The 12685-nt window shown below is 52.1% G+C and overlaps 1 protein-coding gene across 3 annotated transcripts in view; it reads right to left on the reverse strand.

Moving 5' to 3' along the window:
- Positions 1-12418, reverse strand: part of CAND2 (cullin associated and neddylation dissociated 2 (putative)) — a 33115-nt gene extending 20697 nt beyond the window's left edge. Inside the window, exons 1-4 of one of the 3 annotated variants that reach the window (XM_072785059.1) lie at positions 12295-12418; positions 5835-5978; positions 2388-2542; positions 1592-1715 (exon numbers count right to left, since the gene is read on the reverse strand). In XM_072785059.1, coding sequence (XP_072641160.1) covers positions 1592-1715; positions 2388-2542; positions 5835-5974 — 419 coding nt within the window. In that variant the 5' untranslated portion in view covers positions 5975-5978; positions 12295-12418. Of the gene's footprint in view, positions 1-1591; positions 1716-2387; positions 2543-5834; positions 5979-10660; positions 10800-11477; positions 11630-12294 lie in introns of those variants that run through there. The other 2 variants (XM_072785057.1, XM_072785058.1) reach the window with 2 other exon arrangements.
- Positions 12419-12685: the final 267 nt, after the last annotated feature.

A 12685-nucleotide genomic window follows, 5' to 3' on the forward strand; every position in this document is an offset into this window, starting at 1 on the left:
AGACCACTCAGCCAAGAAATACAAGGCCAGGACTTGAATCCAGACTTCCAGGTTGCCAGCCTGCAACCTGGCCTGATGGTAATGGGACGTGGGGCTGACTTCCTGGGAGTCTGGGTTTTGCTAGGCACACTCTATACATACACATACACACACACACACACACACACACACACACACACACACACACGCCCTGTTAGTCTATTCCCTTCACTGAGACCACAGTGGTCTCACTGACCTCTGACCTGGTCAACCCTCTGCCTAAACTCTTCAATGGCTCTCCCATATCCAGCCCAGCTCTCTTCTGGATTTCATCTCTTTCTTTGTTCCCCTGCTATGTCACAGGGCCTGCACTGGAAGCTCCGGTAAGATTAGACTGACCCTGGAGCCTGCCCTCATGGAGTCTTTGGTGGACTGGGTGCCTCCCAGATACCTCAGATTCAACATGCCCCATCCAATGAATCCATCACCTTCCTCCCCACGCCCCTGCTCCTGCCTCCAGAGTGCACCCCAACACAGCCAATGGCCCTGTGTCTGTGTCCCCGGTTAGTAAAGCCAGACCCTGGGGTCATCTTTGAGTCTTTGCCCTTCACCCACTCCCAAGTCCTGTGGAGTCTATCTCCTAAATAGAACCTGAGTTTCTGCCTCCAGAAGCTTCCTAAGCAGTGTCCCTGACCATTCATCCCCTCCCATCTACCATGCATACTGCAGATAGGAAGAGGAGTCTGATACACACAGAGAGGCACAAGGCATTCCTGGACCCCTGCCCTGAACCCCATCCCCACTCCTCACACATTCAGTGTAATGTTTAGCCACCCACCCTCTGTTCTTGCCCAGCCCTTGGCCTCATCTCTCCACATTACAATCTAGCGCCACACGGTCTCACACAACCCCCAGGATCCATGTCTTCCCCAGCCTGGATCTTCTGGGCTGACGGTATTCTCCCCCTCCAGTGTCACCCCTATGCCTACCCAACCTGGCCAAGTCCTGCCCATCCTTGAAGGCTTAGCTAGCAGGACCCTATCTAGGAAGGTTCCCTACCCCCAGCTGCTCCTCTGAGCTCCTAAAGGCTCTGTTCTTTTTGTTATTCTTATTCCACTTAGATTATGTATCTGTGAGCTCCTCCCTAGGAGGGCCCAAGACCCATCCAATTTCATATTCCCAGCACCAGTTCAGCACCTGATATTTTTCTGGGTCACAGAGCAGGTGTTCAAATCTTGGGAGGTTGAATGAATGGTTTTAAAATGTCCAGTGCAATTTAAAGCAAGGCCCAGCTATACTAGCCCAAAAGAAGAAAAAGAGAAAGAAGAGGGTGAAGGACAGGATGAACACCTACAGGCTTTGAGGCTTGGAGAGACCTGAATTCACACCCCAGGTTTTGCTATTTATTGTTAAGTGGGAAGGGCTTGGGTAGGACTCTGAGATGATAGAATTATGATGAAGGATTTCTCCTTCACAGGGCTGCCAGGACAATCAAGGAGCGCCAAGCACAGAGCCTGGTGTGCATTAAATGCTGGCTCTGAGGATTTGAATCCCTCTCTGTCCCCTTGTCGCCCACCCTCGGTCCTCCTTGCCCAGGGTGGGCCTCCCCTACCTGCTCAGCATGTCAGAGAGGATGTCCAGGGCTTCCAACTGCACAGCCACGTCCTCTTGCTGGGCGATGGCACTGGTGAGCTGGCCGGTGATCTTCCGGCACACATTGGTAGCCAGGCCAGAGCCTATACAGAGCACAAGGATGGCACAGTGAGACCATAGGGCTGGCCTCTACCTGTGGTCAGCCTCTGCTCTCATAATACCTCTGAGCCTACATCCCTGAGAATCCAGCTGACCCTGGTCTCAAGTGGTCCAAGGTATGACCCAGAGTACATCTGAACTGGACAGATCAAGAGACTGAAGAACTGATGGCTGACTCAGCCCACACCCAGTCCCTCTGCCTTCCACCTTCTTACTAGGGAAGCAGGAAAAGCTCCTGTCCTAGACTCCCTTGCTGCTAGCAGGGGCCAGTGAAATATATAGGTAGAAGTCTTCTGACAGCTTCTGGGGAAATATGTGCTTTTCTAATAAAGGACAAAAAGCATAGGCAGAGACCTCACCCCTGTCCTATTGGAGCTGCTAAATGAATTGCTGCAAAAATGGAATGGCTGATCCCTCTGGAATTATACGAGGAAAGCAACCCTGTACTCCTTCAAGCTATCATTAATTAGATTTTGTTACTTACAACTCAAGCATTCCTGGCACAGAGCCTTGAACTTAAAGCGATCAGGGTCTGAATTCTCTGCCACTTACTAGCCGGCGGGCCTTAGGTATGTCCCTTCACCTCTCTGAGCCCGTTTCTTTAATCATAAAGTAGCACAAATAATGATAGTGCCTAATCCCTGGGACCCGGGTACCTGTGGCTGCAGGGGGGAGCTCCGACAGGACAGTCTTGAGGCCAATGCCAGCGATGTCTCGGAGCTGCTCCTTATCAGACCGCATGTTGGCACAGAGGGCATCCACGATGGTCTCCACCTGGTACTCCTTCACTTTGCCCACCAGAGGACCCAGGCTGAGCAGGGAGGGAAGGAGGGTGTCCAAAAGCCCCAGGCTCAGCCTGAGTCATTATGCTCCTTAGGTCTCCTCAGGCCCATGCAACCCACATATGCTGAGGAAAAGGCGCCATGTGGATAGGGGACTCTCTATTTTGCTAGAAAGAGAGGCACCCTCTGGGTCTGCCAACATCATTCCTGGCACCTCCCAAACCTGCACCTCCTCCTGGGTTTTGCATGTCAGTATATGGCCAAACCCTTGATCCCAGTAACCTCAGCTGGAAACCAAGGAATGCCCAAGAGCCTTGGTTCTCAAACTTGAACATGTACCAGAATCCTCTTGGAGGGCTTGTTAGAACAAACCTCTGGGCCCCACCCCAGATTTTCAGATTCAGAAGGCCTAAGAATTTAAATTTCTAGCAAGTTCTCAGTAGATGCTGATACTGGTGGTCCAGGGACCACACTTTGAGAACTTCTGATTTTAGTCACATATCCGCTTCATGAGTATCACCAGTATCACCTGGAACTTGTCAGAAATGCAGAATATCATGTCCTACCCTAGAGCTACCAAACCAGAATCTGCAGTTCAACAAAGGCCCCAGATGATCTGAATCTACATTAAAGCTTAAAAATAGCTATACTAGACATAGTAGTTCTCAGCCTTAATTGTGCATCGCCATTACCTGGGTGCTAGCCCCAGAGACTCGGAGTTAATTGGTTTTCAGGTGTGGCCTGGACATTAGGAATTTTGTTTTTTGTTTCTAATTCCCTAGGTGATTCTAACGTTCAGTTAAGGTTCTGAGATGTTGGTGTGCGTTAGAATGCAGATTCCCAGGTGCTACCTTCTTATCTGCTCTCTTCAGACTCCTCTCCACCCCTCCTGCTCCTGAGTCTGAATCCTTGGTGGGAAATACAGAGCTATAACAAGGGTCCCAAGGAACCACAAAGCATCCCAGTTTGCAATCTATGGCTCTCTTTAGACGGTTTTTTCCATCAACTCTTCTAAGTACTCATGCGGTCCCCCTTTCTACCTCTTATAGTTCCTGAGTGGTGTGTAGTGCCCTCAGGAGAGTTCTGGAAATTTATGGAGGCCTTTTTTGGTCATAAATAATAAGATGTCACTTCTGGCTTTTATTTGGGGGCGGGAATGTGCATGGGGCTGGAAAAGACAATATTGCAAAACCAAATGTTCCATGTCTTGGGATTCACATAGGAAAAAAAAAAAAATCTTTCCATAATTATCTGAGTCCAAAATCTAATTTCAATTTACACGTAAAAACAAAGTACTTTTTACACTATTTTATTATACTCTAAATTTTCCAAGAATGTAACTATCATGTAAATTGAAGGAAGACTGTACTTTGTTTTCTGGCAAACTACCCTGAGATGTTCACCGTTTCAGAAAATCTCATCACTAATTCAGAAAATCAGCACCAGGATGTCTGGGTGGCTCAGTGGTTGAGCGTTTGCCTTAGGCTCAGGTCATGATCCTGGGGTCCTGGGATAAGTCCTGCATCAGGCTCCCCACAGGGAGCCTGCTTCTTCCTCTGCCTATGTCTCTGCCTCTCTCTCTCTGTGTTTTTCATGAATAAATAAATAAAATCTTGAAAAGAAAAGAAAAGATAATCAGCACCACAGTGCTGCTTGTGGTAGCTGAGCCTCAAACATCCATACCTGCCTCTACCTCCAATTGCCACAGCACCCACAGTGAACCTACGTTTAGTGCAGGCATCTCACGACTTTATTATCACTTCAGTCAATGTTCCAATTACATACTAGAACACATACTACCATACTATTGGTTATGTTAGTGGGAAATCGCCATCTACTCTAGCTCTACTGCATGGCTAGAGAGATGCTTCCAGACTACAAACATGACCATGTCACATCCCTGCATAAAACTCTACTGAATTCCCTCTGCTCTTAGGATCAAGTCAAAATTCATTAAGACGGCCCAGAATGCCTGGGCCCAGCTCACAGAGTACTGTTCCACAGGCAATGCCCCAATTCTGTTGACTGTTGACCCCTGCCATTCCTCAGTCTTCCAGCCTCCCACAGGTGTGCCCTGCACATACCTCACCTTGCTTATTTATTTATTTATTTATTTATTTATTTATTTATGATTTTATTTATTGGGGTGCGTGGGTAGCTCAGTCAGTTTAGTGTCTGCCTTCAGCTTAGGTCATGATCTGGGGGTTCTGGGATCAGATTGAGCTCCATGGAGCCCTGTGTTGTATTGGGCACCACTCAGTAGAGTCTGCTTCTCTCTCTCCCTTTGCACCTCCCCCCATTCATGCTTTTTCTCTCTCTCAAATAAATAAATTTTTAAAAAAAATTTTATTTACTGGGGCACCTAGGTGGCTCAGTGGTTCAGCATCTGCCTTTGGCTCAGGTCATGATCCTGGGGTCTTGGGATCAAGTCCTGCATCAAGCTCCCCTCAGGGGGTCTGTTTCTCCCTCTGCCTATGTCTGCCTCTCTCTGTGTGTCTCTCATGAATAGATGGATAGAATCTTAAAATTTTTATTTGTTTGTTTGTTTGTTTATTTGTTTATTTATTTATTTATGAGAGAGACCACATGCATGAGTGGGGAGCCCAGACATGTTGCAGGGGGTGGTCCCAGGATCCTGAGACCGTGACTTCAGCCTAAGGCAGATGCTTAACCAACTGAGCCACCCAGGCATCCCTCATCTTGCCTTTTTAGCTCTAAAGGTAACTGGCCAAGGTCTTAGGACTGTAACCTCATGGTAACCTCATGGTATCTAGAGCAAAGGCTTTTGGGGCCCTCCATCCCTTCAGCCCTCACCACTCCTTTTGCACACCAGCATGACCTTCCAGCTGCCAGCACCTGCATCTGCACCTGAAGGCTTTCTCTGGCTGGAGGGGTCATGAATACATAACCTTCCATCCTACCCTGGGAGCAGCCCTCAACCAGACTGGCAGCCTGCAGGTAGAACACTCCACAAGCCATGTCCTACACTGTGCCTCAAAGGTCCCCAGTACGGTTAAGCTCCACTTGCCCACAGCAGTAACTTGCTTGATGTTTCACATGTCATTGGCTGTCTTCCTTCCCTATCTCATTGCTCAATTTTCCTATTGGAGCTCTTTGAGATCACTTCCCAAACTTATACTTGCATCCCTGTGACTGGGTCTACTTCTGAACGGATCCAGACCAAGGCACTGTCTAACTCCTCTGGGGCTTCAAGAGCTGCTCAGCAGCTACTCTCTCAGACACTGAATCTCAAAGGGGCAGGGGCCCCTGGGGTCCTCTCACACCTGGCCTTGCCCCGTCCCCCCCAAGGCCAACACTCACCACTTGACGGCCAGGTTCTGCACTTCACCGTTCTTGTCCTCCAGGAGTCTGAGCAGCATCTTCACCACTTTGCGCTCACTGTCCTCGTCCAACTGGATGGAGTCCTTCTGCAGCTCTGACATCAGGTCACTGGTGGCCATGAACCTGGGCAGGAGGGCAGAGGAGGATTACTGAGCAGCTACTGGGCTCCTGTATTTTGGGCAGTATCTTAGAATTCCCCTAGAAGCAGACCTTGATACAAAGATTCAAGGGCAAGTAGATTATCTGGGCTGGAGGTGCAATCGGGCCACCACCAAGAGACCCACATGTGAGATACCAACTGCCACATCGTGGCAGGCTAGGAGTAGTACAGCACACTGGCTAAAGGCGGAGCCTTTGAGTTTGGTGGCTCCTGCTCCTACCACTTATGGAAATGCCAACTTGGGCAAGTCGCTTCACCTCTCTGAGCCCTCATTTACTTGTCAGAAAAATGGGGATGAGAACAGCACCTGTGTTGGGGGGTTGCACAGAAGTTAAAATAATGTATGTGATGCGCTGAGCATACAGTGAGCACTCAATAAGTAGCACCACCATTATTATAATGGCACATTACGTCATTCACCTCTTGTCCATGCTAGAAGGTCGAATAGACACCTGTCTACCAGACAGGTGGAGTGGGGCTAGCCACCCCTACCTTAGAGAACCCATTCAGTCCCTGCCTTTAGACCAGTGGTTAAAGTGGTTAAAGACCAGTGGTTAAAGACCAGTGGTTAGACCAGTTTGGTTTGCCACCAAAACTGTAGGTGGCATCAGAATCACCTACAGGGTTTATTAGACATTGCTGGGCCCCACCCCCAAGGTTTCTGGACTCAGATCTGAGCCAGGGGCCCTAGAATTTGCATTTCTAACAAGTTCCTGAGGGGCAGGGACCATACCCTGAGAACTCCTGCCCTCGGCCATGCTGATGGGCCACAAGCATAACTTAGACATTGATGTCAACAGCTGACCAGTCCCCAACCACGGCTCCCTGACCCTGAGGTGGTCCAGACCCAAGTGCTACCCATGACAGGTGGCCAGACCCATGTGGCTTGATCCATGTCCTGAGGATTGAAATTGCGGTGGGATTATGAACAGGAAGGCCATGAGCTAGGGCTGCAGGAGCATGATGGTTCCTGCCAAGATTAAGAGGGCAGAGCAGCCTTAAACTGGCAGCCCTCAGCTGTGCCCACCTTGCAGGTGTTTTTCAAAAATTCTATTTATCAACATTTAGAAACTGGGAAAGTTGATGTAAAAGTTCTAATTCCCAGATTCTCTTGAAAATAGAATTTTTTTTAAAAGATTTTATTTATTTATTTGAGAGAGAGTGCAAACCATGGGGGAAAGGCAGAGGGGGAAGAAGTAGGCTCCCCACTGAGCAGGGAACCCAACATGGGGCTCGATCCCAGGACCCCAGGATCATGACCTGAAGGCAGACGTTTAACCGACTGAGCCACCCAGGTGCTCTGAAAATAGTCTTTGACTACAACTGGGCCAACATCCCCTGGTGACAATAACTGGCTGGTCAAAGCATGGCTGCCCTCAGCAGGTAGGACACTATCTCCAATGGAGTAGGTTCCCATGAGGCCCACTGCACCCATTCACTGGGTCCTGTAGGGACTTGAGAGGAGAGACCGGAGGGGAATGCTGGAGCAGCAAGGAGAGATACGGCAAAGTTAGGGCCAGAGAGTGGCAGCCCCAGAGGAAGCCTCCAGGTTTTGCTGACCCACCAGGCCACCCTGCCTCCTCATACCAGCCTTGCTTTTGGGCTTGACCTCACTCTACTAACAAGAGCCCTACCAGCTCCTCCCAAGCCTCCTGTGGCAAAGTTGATCACAGTCAGGAGTCCAGTCTCATCTCTGCAAGCTCAGACCTGCTGCTTGATGTCATGGGGAGACCCAAGCACCCTGGTACCAAGAGGGCACCTGTCGATGTCACTGCTGTTTATTTTTAACAGCTGGGATTAGCCTCACGCTGCTGAGAGAGGGAAGGAGACTGGGCTGGAGGTCAAGAGGGAATGGGGGCTGACTGTGCCCACCTCTGGGCCTGGTCATCACAGGAGAAGCAGCCAAGGTAAGGTGAAGGAGGAGGTTTGCATCTGAGCCAGGCCATGGCCTAGGTCTGCCCAGCTGCAGGGACATTCTGAGACAGCAGGCAGGGTCTCTAAACTGCATTTCTGCTGCAGTTCATGGAGACCCAGCTCGGTCTGGTAATGAGTTCCTTTGACCAAGATGAGCTTCCTGTCACTGTCTTTCTTCTCTGTTGAACTCCTATTCAATTGTCAAGGACCCAGCTCAAATGTCCTAGCCTCAGGAATGACTCTTCTGCCACCCTGCCCTACCCCCAACCCACACTCTCTAATCACATCTGGTTCCCCTGGATAAGATTCTCTCAGAGCACTCTGCATTCCTCATCAGAATACTCTTCAAAGTGCATTGTCAGCTTGGTTAGCAGTGTGTCTCCTTATTAGAATATGAACTCACAGGGGCCCATCAGGTTCATCCCTGGGACTCCAGACCCAGCAAAGAACAGGTCTGGAGAGGGCCTGGAAGGTAGGGTGAGGGCAGGAGGAAAGGCAAGGGAAGAGCCAGCCCTTAACAGCCAAGCAGCTGTGGAAACCCAAACTCAGAAACCAGCACTTCTGAGATATGCCTCAGCATTTCAGACACCCCCGAGTTCCTGCAAATAACCAGCTCTCAGAGAAAGAAAGCTGTATTATGCCTTTGTACGTGGTGGTGGCAGTGGGGGCAGTGGGGCAATTACAGCAAAGCATGTAATTTGGTAGATAAGAGCTTGAGCACTAAGTTTGGCTTTTTTTTTTCCTTAAGATTTATTTATTTATTTTAGAGAGAGAGTACAAGCAGGGAGAGGGGCGGAAGGGGAGAGGGAGAGAGAATCTCAATCAGACTCCACACACAGCGCGGAACCTGACACAAAGCTCCATCCCTGGGATCCCTGGGTGGCGCAGCGGTTTGGCGCCTGCCTTTGGCCCAGAGTGCGATCCTGGAGACCCAGGATCGAATCCCACGTCGGGCTCCTGGTGCATGGAGCCTGCTTCTCCCTCTGCCTCTCTCTCTCTCTCTCTCTGTGACTATCATAAAAAAAAAAAAAAATTAAAAAAAAAAAAAAAAAGCTCCATCCCTGTGACCCCGAGATCGTGACCTGAGCCGAAATCAAGAGTCTGATGCTTAATCGACTGAGCCACCCAGACGCCCCTGAAGTTTGGCTTTCAGTAAATATATAGGTCTTGCCACTTATGAACTGGGTGATCTTGGGCAACTGACGCCTCTCTGAGTCTCAGTTTTCCACCTATGAAATGAGAATTTTCTTTGCCCCACCTCATAATATCTTTGGGAGGACAACCAGGTCTTACCATGAGGCAGATGGGGAAACCAGGCCCAGAGGGGCTGCAGGAACTGCCCAAGGTCACACAGTAGGTTGGGAGGAGACTCAGCACACCAGTCAGGTCTCCTGGTTTCTCAACAATTACTACTGTGTTTTTGAAAAATGATTTCGGAATTCCTCCGAGAGCCCTCATTTATCCATATGGTTGCTGGAGTCTTGAGTGGGAACTGAGCAGCCTCCTACCCACAGAGGGACAACGGGGATCAAAGGCTTTCTTGACCCTACCTGGGACCCCCACTTGCAGTCACCACCTGCCTCCAGAAGCCAGAGGGCATGGTTTCAGTTTCATTCCAGAGAAACCCTAGAGGCAACTCAGCTGAAACACTTAGCCACATGGGCACCTGGACAGTTGGTCAGCAGGACCCAGCCTTCCTGGTATTTGGACTTTAAAAATAGATACCATTCTCACATGCTTGGGGTGGTTTTAAGTGTTCTCCAGCAGAGCAGGCTGAAAGGGCTGCTCAGGCTCTAGTTGGCAGGACCAACTCTCCCTCTTCTGGAGACTTGGACCTGGGGACCAAGAGACAGGGGTGCAAATCCCCTCAGCCACTAGCTGGCTATGTGACCTTGGGCAAGTCACTTCACCTCTCCGAGCCTCTGGAGAACAGGAAGGACAATAACTAGCACCCCAGCAGCTGGGTAGACTAAATAAGACTGCACAGCAGGGAACCTGGCAGCCAGAAAACACTCACTGAGCACCTCCTGTGTACCAAGAACAGGCTCTGGGATGCAAAAAAGAAGCACACAGTTCTGCTGCTGGGGTTCTGAGGATCTCAGGGCTAGAAGTTAGATGCAGTTAGAAATATGAGGTGGGGGATGCCTGGGTAGCTCAGTGGTTGAGTGCTCAGGTCATGATCCCAGAGTCCCAGGATGGAGTCCCACATCCGGCTCCCCACGGGGAGCCTGCTTCTCCCTCTGCCAATGTGTCTGCCTCTCTCTCTGTGTCTCTCACGAATAAATAAATAAAATCTTAGAAAAAAGAAAGAAAGAAAGAAAGAAAGAAACAGGGGAGGTGCCCAACCCTGCCTGGATGTCAGGAGGCATCCCAAAGAGGTGACAAATGAGTAGGAGCTACCCAAGTGGAAGGAGGAAATGAAAGAGGGGTGAGGGGTTGTAGTAAGGAATGGGAAGAGGGCAGGGCAGATTTCTGATGTGCATGGAACGGAAAGTGTCAATTTATTAAGCACCTATCTGGTGCCAGCCGCTGATCTAAGCATCGCACTTGTATTACCTCTTTTCAAACTTGCACCAACCCTCTGAGGCCCGTTTTCTTACGAGCCCATCTTACAGAAACACGAACAGTAGGTGGTTGGGGGCGGGATCTGAATCCAGTGCAGTGGTTCTAAAGCTCTCCTAGAGGCTCCCCAGGGGTGCTGAGGACCAGGAGGGGGGAGCCTCAATCTCACCTGTCAGAGGGCTGGCTCAGATGGTCTCGCTAAGATCTCAGCCCCTGTGTTAAGACTGGCCTAGATTCGGACCCCACATCCTCCACCTCATAGCTCTGGGACGGCAACTGGCCCCTCGGTGACTCTGAGCCTTGCTTTCCCCATCTGTGAACTGGGGATAAAGTGCCAGAATGTTCAGTAAGGGGGCTATGTTGGTTTCTGTGGGCTCCCAGGGGCCAGAGCTGGCGGTGTGACCAGAGCCAATCCCATCGCTGCCCCCCACACACCCCTCACACCCCGGGCCTCAGTCTCCCCCTGAGGATGACAGGGTTGGAGGAGAGGTTTCCTCCATCCTTTCCAGCTCTGTTCGGGTGTGGCTCAGAGGGGAACAAAGAGAAGGGGAGTGGTACCCAAAAGCTAAAAGCCCCCACCCCAACCACAGCCTACCGGTGCCTGAAGAGCCACTCAGCGCAGCCCCTCCAGGGAAGGGCAGGGGAGAGGAAGGGAGGGGGGAGGGCGTCCCGACGGGGCGCAGGGGGGAGGCGGGAGGTGACTTTGAGGAGAGGGCGGAGCTGAGGGTGCAGGGGCGCCGCGGGTAGCGGTGTCGGGGTCGTGGGCCCGGGAAGGGGCTGGGTCTCCGTGTCGGGAAGAAGAGGCGGGCGCTGGGATCCCCAAGGGGGGCCGAGGGCTTCACCGCGGGTTGGGGTGCGGGGCCCGGGCCCGGGGAGAGAGGGAAGGCGGAGGGAGGCGGGAGGGGAGGCGCTGGGGGGCGGGGGCGAGGCCGGGCCGAGGGGCGGGGGCGGCACGTGGGGGTCTGGCGGGCGCGGCGGGGGCGCACCTGAAGTCCTTGTCGCTGGACGTCATCTTCTCCAGGAGGCTGGAGATGTGGAAGGCGGCGGTGCTCATGGTGGCTGCGCGCCGCGGGGCCGCCGGCGGGAGCGAATATGGCTGCGCGGGCGCCCCCTCCCCCGCCTCGCGGCGCGGGCTGCGCTCACCGGACAGAAATAGCAGCCCCCGCCCCGCCGGGGTGGCGCCGCGCTCGCGCCTGGGCCGGGGCGGCCGCGGGGGGCGGACGGGGCCTGCGACAGGCTCTGCGGGCTCGCCCCGGGCCCGGCCCCGGCCTCGGCCTACGCTCGCGGGCGGCGCCGGCTTGCACACCCCCGGGGACGGGGAGGTCACTGCCTCTCCCCGGCAACCGCCTCCCTGTGACTCCTGGGGGTCCCGACCCCGGTTGCGTGGCACGCGCACGGGATCGGAGGGTCTCAGGTTCGAATCCCGCTTCTCCGCGTTCCCCTGTTACGTAGCCTGGGCCAAGTGGCTTTGCGTCTCCGAGCCTCAGCGTTTCCATAGGTGCCGTTCGAGAAGCGGGAGCTGCAATTAGTGTAGGTCAAGCCAAAGCGCTCCCCCTGCACCCCACATCTCATGCTGGCCTGCCTCACAGACGGACGGGCAGGCTCTGAAGACTGTACCCGGCCACCAGGCCCCTGCTTGCCATCCCCTACCCTCGAGCCACGGGACCAGTTTCCTCATTTTACAGAGATGCAGCTGAGACCCAGAGAGGCAGAGAGGCTTACTAAAGGTGGAACAGCCAGGGGATCCGAGATGCAATCAGGACTGACCCTAGATCCCTCAGTGCCTTGGGCAACGACCCTTACCCCTTACGTGAAGCTCTCCACGCCTTCTTCACAGTTGGGTATAAGCTCAGGACTGGAAGATGTGTAGGAGCACAGAAGAGCCCTGTGCCTCTCTACGTAGCCAGGAAGCTCCTGGCTCTTAAGAAAGGGAATAGCATGTGCTTTGCAGCAAAACAATCCTGGATTCAAATCCCTACTAGGCTGATTCCTGGCTGTGTGGCCTTGGGATAATAACACAACCTCTCTACACTGTTTTTCTCACCCAAAGATGAAGATTAAAAATATCTTTATAACACACTTATTGGGTAGCCGGGTTCTAGACCAGTGCTGTCCAACAGAATTTTCTTCATTGTTGGAAATTTTCTTTGTGAAGGCCAGTTAGCTCAATTGGTTAAAGCATAGTGCTCAGAAA

This window comes from Canis lupus, chromosome 19, assembly GCF_048164855.1.
Source record: "Canis lupus baileyi chromosome 19, mCanLup2.hap1, whole genome shotgun sequence".
Lineage (NCBI taxonomy): Eukaryota > Metazoa > Chordata > Mammalia > Carnivora > Canidae > Canis > Canis lupus.